This window comes from Falco peregrinus, chromosome 13 (genome assembly GCF_023634155.1).
Source record: "Falco peregrinus isolate bFalPer1 chromosome 13, bFalPer1.pri, whole genome shotgun sequence".
Lineage (NCBI taxonomy): Eukaryota > Metazoa > Chordata > Aves > Falconiformes > Falconidae > Falco > Falco peregrinus.
This window is the reverse complement of record NC_073733.1, coordinates 7,066,129-7,078,684: the sequence shown is the minus strand read 5'-3', so window position 1 is coordinate 7,078,684 and position 12,556 is coordinate 7,066,129. Positions and strand designations below refer to the sequence as shown.

General features: G+C 40.8%; 1 protein-coding gene across 2 annotated transcripts in view; it reads right to left on the bottom strand.

The window, feature by feature from the left end:
• Nucleotides 1–12,556, bottom strand: part of TENM1 (teneurin transmembrane protein 1) — a 349,702-nt gene that overhangs the window by 86,653 nt on the left and 250,493 nt on the right. For both annotated transcript variants that reach the window (XM_055818110.1, XM_055818111.1), the window contains one exon: nucleotides 6,018–6,234. In XM_055818110.1, coding sequence (XP_055674085.1) covers nucleotides 6,018–6,234 — 217 coding nt within the window. The remainder of the gene's footprint in view (nucleotides 1–6,017; nucleotides 6,235–12,556) is intronic.

Sequence of the window (12,556 nt, the reverse complement as noted above, 5' to 3'; positions counted from 1 at the left end):
GAAATTACTGTCTTTTTCTTAGCTTTAGCCTTTTACGTATTTGAAGAGTGAAACGTAAAGGAGACGAGTCTCATGAAGGATGAGGATTAAGTTGTAAAATACCCCCGTGGTGCAGATTAGGTCTAGTGGGATTTTCTAAGGGTTTACAGAGCTGCATTCTACTGAAACACTTTCCAGTAATTTGCCCCGTGCAGCCAGGTACGCTGCATTAGCATCCCTCCCCTGGCTGAACGGATCCAGGCCTTGGGATCTAACGATACAGTTGCACATGCTTGCTGGAACTGTGGTTTCATGTAACAAAGTGAACTGTGTGTGCAGGAGCTTTTTGATAATGTTAAGACATTTAGGGTCAAACCCGATAGATTACTTATAAAGGTAACCAGCGTTAATTATTCAATATAAACAGTAAATTTAGACATTGTTAATATTTCTCTTTCTATTTGAAAGTTCATGGTAGAACTCAACAGACACGTCCTACCTTTGCACTGTGAATATGTAATCTAAAGGAGAAACTTAATAGCACCTCAGATGAAAGTTATTTAGGAGTCTATATAGGAATTTAGAAGATATCCCATGAGAGATTAATTGATCACAATCCAATGAAATCATACACACAAATTCAAGAGCATAAATTTCTGAAAACTCTGACTTGTTTCATAAGATTCCACTCTCCAAAGCCACTCAGCAGGACACTAATTTATCACTATGATATCATCACAGCCGGCTGACTATGACCTGAGAAAAGGCAACTGGCAAAAAATAACCCCTTTGCGAGTTCACCGTTCAGCACAGTGCTAACATGAACTCCATGCTCCCAGGACATAGAAAGATGATGATTTTCAGCAAAGATGTTGATAAATCCCAGAGGAATGGGAGAGGCTTCATTAGTTCCACTATGCAGAACAGACTTCTGATTTACCACCTTTTGGTTTTCTACATTAACTAAATTGATTGTGGCCCTATTTTTGGGCAAAACCTGCTTCTCCACTGAAGGCAATCAAGCGCTTGTGTGTCTCAACAGACTCACAAGACTAACTCAACAGAACAGCCAGGTTCAATTACTCTTTGATTTGTTAGAGCAGAAAATACTGCTTTCTGTTTTTTTTTCCCTCATATTTCTAACATCGACAGACCTGGCTTTCCTTTTCTAATCCCTTTATTAGTGCACTCCATGTATTTACAACACACATTGGTACAAGAGACAGAGACCCCTAAGAGTCATCATTATTCAGTACATTATTCTCACACTCCTGCTTGCTCATTCCACACAGACCTGACTCCACTCCATCCTCGTATTTTATCAAGCACACAGATTTGTGCGATAACAACTCATCAAACTCATAAGTATTTCACACATAGTCTTTCTTTCCTCTACTCATTCACTTTCCTTCTCATTATTCATAAATAATATTAAGAGGCCTATCTTTCAACTTTCTTGCCTCTTTTTTATTTGTCATATTTTACAAGCCACACACATTTATGGTATGCAATAAAGACGTGTAAACCTCATTATTCTACATTTATCTGTATTGAACTGTCTTTGCAAACTTTTAGATTTTAAACATTCTAAGCCTGTGTTGCTACATTTGTCCTCATTATTTACTATTGTTTTATTACCTACTCTAAGTTAAAGAGTCTTCTACTCTCTGGCCTCTTCTTGAATTACCAACACCTACTAAATCTCTGACTGTTTGATCAGAATTAGTTTTAATTTTAACATTTACTGCAGGTATGAAAACATTTTTCAGTTACATTGAGCAGTATTCTCAGCGGCTTGGGGAGGTAACAAACAACGCCCCAGTTTGCGGCAGGCTCTTCGTCCTTCCCCAGCGCCCTGACAGCTCACAAAGCAGACCCCATGCCCACAGGCACGCTGGCACGCAAGCTCCCTGCAGCTCTGCTGCTTGCAGAAGACCTCAGTTATTCCCCTTCCTTGCCAGAGCTTTTAGAGCATGTTCCCTCTGGTGATGTCACTTCATACTCAACTGCCACTTCACGCTTCCTTGCTTCAACGTTCACCCTCTTTTTCCAGATGAGCTGCGGACCTTGCTACTGCTCACCGCTTTTCTTAATTTTACCAGAGAAACCTCTAAAGATCATTATGTCTCCTCAATGTGCTGCATGTCCCTCTTCTATTCTCAGCCTCCAAGGTTTATTCTACACGCCTGAGACGGCCTGCTTTTCTTTCTCACAGGGGTAACAACTCATACTACCTGTCCAAACAGTCATCTGTTTGCAAAGATTGCATGATTTTGGGCTAAGGCTGTCCGAGTTGTTTTAACTTGAAAGGAAGCACAAAAATGTCTTTTCTAATTTGGAGGAGCTGGGAAAGAACATGCCCCTGAGAAGCTGCCCGAGTGTTTTCAAATGCATTAAAAATGTTTCTAGTCCCCTGGTGAGCTGTACTAAATCTGCAACTCCAGAGGGAGCAGTTGGCTTTTTGAGAGAAAGCACAGAGATTCCCAGGACTTGCAGGTGGCCTAAAAGCAGTAGGCTTTCTCTGTCAGTGCTTCATGGGTCAGTCCACGTGTAACTGAGGATCTCAGCTCTGCAGGTCTCAGCTCTCTGCCATCAGGCAGTTTGTTTGACATCTCTAATTTAAAATATAAATAGAAGTTTAAAATTCTAGATGCATTCTTTCACTATCTGTAAAGTGTTTCATTATTCCACCACCGTTCTGCCTTGCTGTACTGCTACTTATCTGCTATTTTTTTTCTTTCTTTTGTTTTGCATGTTAAGTTTCCAATATTCTCTGAGCACCTCAGGCTGAGACATTAGGCTCAGATGTGGAACTCTGTCAAGCAACTTGTGAATTTGCAAGTGTCACATTACCAGAAGATGTCATTTTACTGTACTACATTTCTGATTAAAATCTTCAATCAGAGAAATTAAGCTAAAGGCTAGTAAGGTACATTCATTTCTTCCTGCTGACAATGTTGCTGTAAGCAGCCTTTGAAGGGTAATTAATTCAGTACCATACACTGGACCCTTTTTGTAGGCAATTTGCAGCGAGTCAAATAGCTTGCCAGCAGCACGCATTAAAAATACTCGGCAAAGGAACAAGCTAAAAACCTTCCTGGGAACAGAAGTTGATAAAAAACATTATAATCTGCTACACCCTGCTACATGCGGTAGGTCAGAACCATTGCTGATGTAAACCAGTACATTTCCATTTATTCAGAATGTGTCTAATCTGCCTTTCAGCCTGTCACAGGTCAAGTTATGAGTCTGTAAACACCCCGTGCAAATGACACAGCTCTGACATAATAAAAAGCACAAACAGTTTGGAAAACATTTAGCTCCTTCACATTAATTTTAGGGTAGCATTCAGCCACGGCTCAATGCAACACCCTGACTGCATCAGGTAGAAGCCGAGTGTTTCAAAATTAGATCTAAGAGAAAGTCTAAAGAAGCAAATGCAAAAGAATAGATGACCCAGCAGTTATCAGAACAACTTCAGATGATGTTGCAAATGCCAGGATATGGCACAGACCAAACACTTTCAGTCTGAAAGACAGAGATAAACTTCACTGTTTTTTTGACAGCTTTCCCAAATTTATTCAGCATCACTTTGGCTTTATCTACAGTGAGATTCATGCAAACATCACCCATGCTGGAGCTCCACTGACCTATGGTACCGTAAAATAAAACATGGGATAGATGTTTCTTCTTTAATCCTCCTAATGGTCTCAGAGACTTCTTGCAAAGGAGAAAAAAGAAAAAAAAAAAAAAAAAAAAGCAGCCAGATAGGACTTTGCAAAATCTGAGCACCACTAGAAATGTATGCCAGTGCTCTGAAATAAATGAATGGCACTATTTCATCCAATCCTTCCAAAATTTCTTGTTGAACCACCAATGCTATAAAATAAGTGTCACTGTAGGCAGCCATGAGTTAAATATCATCTGCCTGGACACAACCTTTTCAGCAATAGCCTAAAGGGGATTAAAAACCCACAAGCATTCTTTGGTCTGTACCAGATAGGCAAGATCACAGATTTCTGATTTTTTTTTTTTGTAGTAACAGTTGTCTTTTTATATTTTTTTCAGTAATGTTAATTCCTGGGAGAAGACCAGACACTAGATGACAGTCAGATTGACAATGTCAGAGGAAGATTTCTGAACAGAGGCAGCACAGCTAAGCTATTGCCTCCTGAGACTCTGCTTATCTCTCATCCTTGAGGAAAATTCTGGCAGTTTTTAATAATATTTGACTTATGGATGAGCAATTTTTCAACAGCCTGGAAGACTCGAGGATCAAGCAAAGTGTGGACTGATGAACTCCTCGGGGTGCCCAGTACACTGCAGATTACTGTTGACAAAACCCAGGAGACATGGCACAGCATAAGTCTCCAGGCACTGCCCTGATTCCAAAGATACAGCCAGCTTCGTCTGAATCCCAATGATCTTCTCACCGAACTTTAACTAGTAATTTCTCTGCAGTGGGAGGAAACGATATCTGGAGAGAGAATGACGCACCAATGCAAGTACAAGTTGCGTTCCTCAGTGGTGTAAAGTACCACACTGCAGCAAGGGTGGGCTGCTGCTCACACACGCGCCTTCGCTGCTCCTTGCTCTTCAAAGGCACGGCAGATATCAGTGTAAAGAAACGAAATACTCAGAAAAGGCTTTTAAATCCAAGTTAAATCCCATCATTGATAGCTTTAAAAGATCAGTTCCTTATACCTATAAAAGCACGTTGATGGGATTACGTGCAATCCGGCTGCTAACATTTGCAGTGTCACAGAACGCAGTACAGGCGACTTAAGTGCTCACCTCCTCTCTGAAAACACCTCACTGCGAGACATTTTGATGAAGAAAATCTTTCACCAGTGACTTTTGGTTTAAACTGCAGTAAGCTCCGCTGCATGGAGAGCCAGGTGAGGAACCCGCACCAGGCATGGCGGCACTGGCACCCCACCGCTGGCAGCTGGGTGCTTTCCACCCAGTTCATTTTCATGCCCTATTGTTCTACCTATTTATAACATCCTGTTACATAATTAATAGTGATTAAATGTTTAGGTATTTCAGATCAATAAAGACCCTGTTTACATATTTACTTTATTAAAAATTAAGAAGTTATGAAGAGAAAGTGCACTGAATGAGTGTGCAGCTATGGAGTGCAGTTGAGGTTGTAACCTACATGCTATGTTCTGAGAAAATAAAAAAAAATCTTATGCCCTTATTACTGGAACATGGTTTATCTAATGCATAGGCCTGGTTGACAGGGTAATAGTTAGGTGATGTGGATGATTTGTGGATCTCTTTGTCAGCAGGTAAGTTATAGCTTCCCAGGTGAACTACAGCATAAAAACTTATGTGCCCCTATATTTCAAATGTTCACGAAACTGTGTGTTACCAGGTTTTCTGAGCAAGTAAGTGCCCCTTTCCTACTGCACAGTCTTTTCCTGTTAAAGGGCAAGCCAATCTCACACACGGCGATCACTCTCGCGTTCGCACGACAGCTCACGAGTAACCGCAGTACAAAATGGTAAACTCTGTGCTGGTCTATCAACATGTAGTAAACCCAAAATGTCTGTTAATTAGGCAGCTGGATTATATGTGACATGTGAAATTTATTACACGGTAAATACCACTCAAATTCTACTGGGCAGAAAAGCGAGTGAATACAACGCATATGAACCCGACTTGTCTTTCTGCTTCCTGGCACTGGACACACCTACAGCGTAATGCTCTCAGCTTCCCCCACCGCCACTTATTTTACAAGTATGAGATAGCTTACTTTCCACAACAGCCAGTGTTTTGGTAATAAGAGTAGCAGAGTGTGCTGCTGTGATGTTTTTATGAACTAGGTGGGTAGGAACGAGAATCTGAAAAACAGGATCCTCAGCTGTTGGGACTTAAGACTTTTGCTATTCTTTTAAGCATTTTTTGATCACCAGTGAAGAATTCTCAGCTATCCAGGTATCACCGTTTTGTTTTTTTTCCCCCCCCCCGGATAAATAATTTCCTTCAGTTCTCAATATTCAGAAAAGTCTTTCATCTAAAAGAAAACTCACCTGCTCTCAAATGAGACATCTCCTGGGATTACATGAGTGCTTTCCTTCCCGATGAGGAACCTGATTCGATCATAAAAGAGCCTTGGAGGATGCTGAGAGAAGGGCGGCTGGCTGTGCTGGATGAGGTCAAGGGGGTCAGGCGAACCCTGGCAGAGAGGGCTGGCATAGCAATTGCTTTGCTGACAACAGTCAGGGTCTACGCAGTCTGTCAAGCCATCTAAAATGGAGAGAATGGAAAGTTCAGGAAATGGAGTGAGTCTGGGAATAAAGCACCATGTTTACTACTGGAGAGCACAGGCAGTATTTAATCAATCGGAAGGCATGCTGATTATGACACATTCAAATTCAATAAAGCATTAATGTACATGCTTAGTCCAGGAGGGTTATTTCTCTCTAGTCATTAACACTGTTATCACCTCATAAAATCCCCACACGACAACGAGAAAACAGGACCTACAAACTAAGTGCATAGGGAAGAGCAGGACTGCCTTCACTGCAGAGCAGGCAGAAGAAAAAAATCATCGCACACTACTCGTTAGTCCGATGGGTGCACGATCCACACTGTGCAGCTGGTATCTCTAATAGTCCTTTATTATCACTGCTGGCTGTTCACACCTGTGCGGGGTGTACACTTGCTCACCGGCCTGAAACAGTGAAGTCTGAAATGTTATCTAACTCTCACAAGCATCCTCACTACAGTAGTAAAAAACCGGTACTTGTTACATTACTTGTTTTATTAGTGCTTCAAGGATGTTTACTTTTCATTTATTGGTTGCAATACTTGAATGAGCCAAAAAGGACAGAATCGTGACAACGCTCCTTTTGTAGTTGGTGATATACAAACGCACTCTTGACGCAGGCTCTGTTCTGGTGACCTGGCAGGTACAGTCTCCTCCATGGATGTTTGCACCAGGAAAGCACATTTGGAAAGTGAAAATAAACCCACCCCTCCATTTTCAAGTATGAAAACCAGGACAAACAGATTTTTATTTTTGAAAAATCAACATTCCTTCATGCAAAAACTTGCAAGAACATTTGTGGGTGAAATTAATTTACTTAAATTTCCAAAGCTTATGATGAAAAGTGAAGCACTGAAGTGCACCCAAACAAAATTTAAAATTGAGCTATTGGCATTTAATTGTTTCTATTAGCAGCTTAGATGACCAAATTGCCTAAATTACATACTCAGCCAGAAACAGATTTAATAAGGTATGGTAAAACTATCTTCTTAAACATCCATTTTATGACTTAGTAGTTGCTAACTTGCCTGGATTGACAAGCACACTAATGCATATAAAGCAAGATTAGGCACTGTATCCTTCAACAAAGACATCTCTTTGTATTTTTAACAAGGTCAGTCTGAATAAACGGGGAGTCATCATATCACTGTATGGATTTCCCTTGTGTTGATCGGAATGATCAACATACTCTCAGATATTTTCACTTCATGCTTTGGCTTTTCATGCTCTGTTCATACCAGCGCTTTGGTGCCTGTAAAACCGCGCTTCCTCGGGGCAAACTGTGTTATCAAGGAAGCTGCTGCAGTTTTGTCATTGACTTTAATGGGCGCGAGACCAACCCTCAGTGAGCTCTGCTCTTTTCTCAATGGAGCACACTGCACTGTGTGAATGCTCAGTAAGTAACAGCATAAAACATTCACTTTGAAAAGAAAGCAAAAGCCCTTCTACAGAACAAACAAGTATAACGAAATGGGCTTTCCTGGAATCTGAAAATCCTTGCCTGACCTTGAGCAAGGTAATTGCTTGGCTAAGCAAAAAATATTAACAGATCTCTGCTACTGCATCTGGGAAATCAGAAAGAGCAAGCTAGTTCTTGTGTTAATGAGCCAAGGGCAACTCTAGGTAGCTAGCAACAACAATCTAAGACCCTTGGATCCAGCAAAGTTGGCTTAGCTACAGGTCAGTGCATGCTTTAAGTTGTTTCCATGTTCCCCCAGTCCCAGAGACAACAGGCATTTGCCAGTGATGGGAGAACAACTTCACAGAGCAGCGCCGAGTTTATGGACTTGAAGTGTAGCAGTCCCTTCACCTTCAGGCAAACCTAGAAAGCTACGGAGATCTGCTAGGAAATCAGTGAGCTGAAACAACAAGGGGCTCCAGTCCAACCAAAACCACCTGGGAAGTGGACGGAGGAATTCATGATATGAACCAGAGGGTTTTTCATTGTGTTCTGATGAAAAAACAAACGAACTTTTTTTGGCTGGAACCTGAAGAGCAAGCTTGGAACTGCAAGGAAAAAAAAAATAATCTCCTCTTATCACTTCCTCTTTTTTGTCCAAGGAATGAAACTATCTTCTTAATAAGCGAACTGAAAAGCAGCAGATTTCTAGTAGATTCTTCAAGACTGCAAATGTTAAAGAACTCTACTAGACTTGAAAAGGTGGTAAAGAAATCAACATCTCTTGCTTTTGCTTTATACAGGTGAAAATCACTGCAGAGGGTGCAGGGGGCTTGTGGTCAGACATGGCCCCTCAGGGCTGCTCCCTGCCGGTGGAATGGTTATGGCAGTGACAAGTCTTGTTCAAGGAGTCAATGTACTTTCTGGAAGGCACTAATTTCTCCAGGCTGACTGCTGTCTACTTGGGAAACTTGACAAACATTGGTCTGGCAGGATAAGTACTAATCAGAAAAAAGGCACACTTATTTCAGAATAACGGCGTCCACAGGGAAGCTATTTTGGAGTAATTTATTCCACAGTAGCTATTCTGATTAATTTTTTCCTTGTCAACAAGCCATTAGATGTGGGAACTGAGCTGACCTGATTCTCCCATTTATGTAAGAAATAAAAGTGAAAAGTCACAGAAATATTTGGATATGAAGATTTGCTTAGAAAAGCAATAACTATAAAAATAACAATTAAATACTCCACTTTCTTTAATAGAGTCCTCATTCTCCTCTGCTTCAGTCAACAGCTTACATGCCTGGTAACACATACCGTGCATCCAAGCTGGATGCAAAAAGAAACCAAGTCAAGGGAAAGCGTTTTTCCATCTTCCAGTCAGCCTCAATTTTCACCTTTTCTTTGCAGTTTACTTGTCAGCAAGGTGACTCTCTTAGAAACTCTTCCAGGTTCTGCTAATGGAGTTATTTTAGTCTGAAGCACTTGCACCTGGCTTCATATGCCTCCCCAGGCTGTCAGGGCTCCAAAAAGCTGGGCTTCCCCTTAGCGTGGGCGTGAAGTCCCAGAAGGTTATCCCAATAACCCATGGCGAGAATGGTATTTGTCCTAACGGCACCACGGATGTATGAAGCACTGGATGCGCCAGGAGCAGCTTACAGCCTCTGGAGCAAAGGCTACAAACTTGTCAGAGGAAGAAACTGTTAACCAAAATATGAATGTTAACTCAAAGTAGGAAAGCAGCAGTCTTCTAGGTTACAGGTTATCATTCACGGCTTCTCTCTCATGCTGGTTGGTTTTTTTGGGTTTTGGGGTTTTTTTTTTTGGTTTTTTTTCTTTTTTTTTTCATTGAAATCGGTTGTCACCTAATGAATGAAAAAGAAGAAAGATGCTGAGCTCAGAGAAGATTCTCCATGGGCAGTGAGCCAGGAGGTGCAGCACCAGCTCTTCTATGGACCCTGAATGCCTCATATTTCAGGCCACTGGGTGTCTGCATTTAAGAATAACTGGATTTGTCTGAGTAATGTAACTTCTAACCTTTTTCCAAACAATCAAACAACATTTAGAAAAGAAATCAACTTGGGCAAAACTGAAAAATATTTTTCATACTTTGCGCTGAAGTAAAAGAATAAAACACCTGTTCTGGGGCAAACACAGAACTTCAAAGCCAAAATAAAATCTTTGTTCTGCTTTAGGCTCATTTAAGTCTAGTTTAACCTAGGCCATACAAATGAAAAATAAAAATCCCCAAATCTAAACCCCCAAAAGAAACTACTTGTAATTCAGCATGATAGCTATTAAAATGAAGCAGGTAAAACAAACTGGTACAGAATCAAAAGTTACATATGGAGGCAGTTTGTGGTAATGCAAAACACATTACTAAGTGCATGTGAGGATTGGCTTGTTGAAAATGTTATCCTATCTGAAATGAGATTTTTAATCCATCAGAATAACCCAGAAAAACAAAGAATCCTGTTTATAAACCATAACATCAAACTCATTCACCTGAAAACGCTACAAATACATTAGTCAATTCTCAACCAGTGGTCACAGTTTTTAGTTAAGCTGTCGTATCAGGAACCAACTATTAAAAAACTCACCGTGTTAAGAAAACAGCAGGGTTTCTTTCATAATCTCAGGAGACAACAGTCAGGAGAATGAACAAACTACTACAAACAGCAAAAACCGTAATTCATTCAGCAGGGGAGCCCATACACTGAAGTTTTTACTGTCAATTACCACAAAGTGCATCACAGCATAGGTACAGACTAAAATGTATTACGGAGGCGTAAATGATTTTGATTTGCTATTAGCATTTTTTAAAATTTATTTTCTATAAAAGGCAGCCAGGCACCTTCATGGTGCACTACAGATTATGTAATAAAGTGATTCACATTTTGATGAATCTGAGGTTACGGTTTCACATCTTCAAGGTACTTCATTTTGTATGCAAGTGATAATGATGAACTGGGATTTTTGTTTTTGTAAGTAAATTAGACAACTAAAATATTTCTAGTATTACTGCTAAAATAGAATTCACAAAGATGGACTTGAGGATAAAAAGCACTTCATAGCACTCTTAAATAATTTAAACAATCTCAAAGAAAAGGCAGCACATGCCAGAACAAGTTGCTGTGTTTTCAGTCACCTCATTCCTCTCTGCATCACCGTAGCTCGCAGAGTTAGGAAAAGATTTTCCCATTTCCTTGCTGGGGAAGGGATCCTTTCAGGAAGCTTTTTACAAGGAACGACAGTAATATTTCTTGCGTCAGGAGTTTGTGTCAATGGAATCACACAATGTTTTCTATCAAACAAAATATATTTTTTTGCTTATACATTTACAGATAATTTCTGCTTATTTAATATGATGGAAAGAATGCCACAAGTGTGATGAAATCACATCCTCAGCTATGTTTCTGCTGCAGCCATGGAAGGCTCAGTCCGTGCTGGGCACAGCACATTCCCTGACGTACACGTTATGCAGCAACCTCTCCCCTCTGTGGATGACCACCTCCAGCAGCCAGCCAGGCTGGCAGTGGAGTCATGGCCCCACCTCACCGTTAGTTACTTTCCAGCAATACATCTCTTGCCATGTTTGGGAGATGCTGTACAGTAACTGGATTTTGCGTGTGTGGTATTTGAGCTTTCCACACGCTGCATAATATATATATTAAATCCTCAATAAAAGGAAGTAGCAGCGGGAAAAGAAAAACGCATTTGGTCAGCTCTAAGCTAACAGCAAGAGTATGGAAGAAGTCACATCTTTTGGGCCTGATATGAACAGCCCTGTGCCATCTACTTTTCACATCGTGGCTTTTCTAGTCTTCTCAGCTACTCTTAAAACTACTTACAATACATGGTGGCAAATATGGGAACATCACAATAACTCATGCTGCTGAAAATGGATCAGTGTTCACAATTAGTACAAAGTGTCCAGCTAGCAGAACACCTGAGGACATTCCAGAGGCACTGGGTAAGGTCACTGGTGAGGAAAGCAAAGAACAAAACACTGCTAATTTTGGCAGCGGTGGCTTCCCCAGCTCACCAGTGCAGCATGCAATAACTTTCACAGTGGTTCCTTTTCTACTAAACCACTAGGATGCTTTATTAACTGGCTATGAAAATGACAGATTCAATCAGACTCTACCTCCCATGTTACTGGGTTAGTCATTTTAATCAACCATCCGCTATCATTAGGTTCTGGCAAGCAAAACACAAATAGTCAACAACAATACTTAAAATTGCTATTCTTCTGGTTTTAAATTCAGTAAAAGAGCAGGGTTCTCACCCCTTCAAGCTTTTGTCACACATGGAGAAGACACTACTAACATTAACTACAATGGGTTTGAAATTTTATGGTTAATGCCAAACCCAGATATACTACAAGGAGTGGTGTACATGCTTCCATGGTGCCTGCACCCACAGGTACTCAGGAATGCTCACAAACACACACACTAACACAGGTACTTGCTCAGCCAAGAAAATCAAATCCAACTCTAAGCAATATACTAAGTATAAGTGATAAATGACCTTCATTTTCATTGCTGCAGAGCAACCCAGAGGTGCGTGTGTAAGCGCTCTCCCACTCCCGGTGCACTGATCCTGGTGAGCGCCAGCCAGCAACGGAGCTGTAAGAACTGCGGCCAGAATGTTTTCATAGAAAGTGAAAAATAGGTTTAAAGTTTCCCCTTGCAGTAAGCAGATTTTGTTCTCTGAACTCCTTATGCAGTACAACCTACAAAACCTCAACACCATGACTCCCAGCACTTGAAGGATTTGAAATTGTCGGTGCACTTGCATGATCAACGGTTCAAAACTATTGTTGTTTGTGAAAATAATAATAATAAAATATCCGCAGGAGCCTTCAACTTATCCGTGCTTGCTTTCTTTTACAGTTTTCA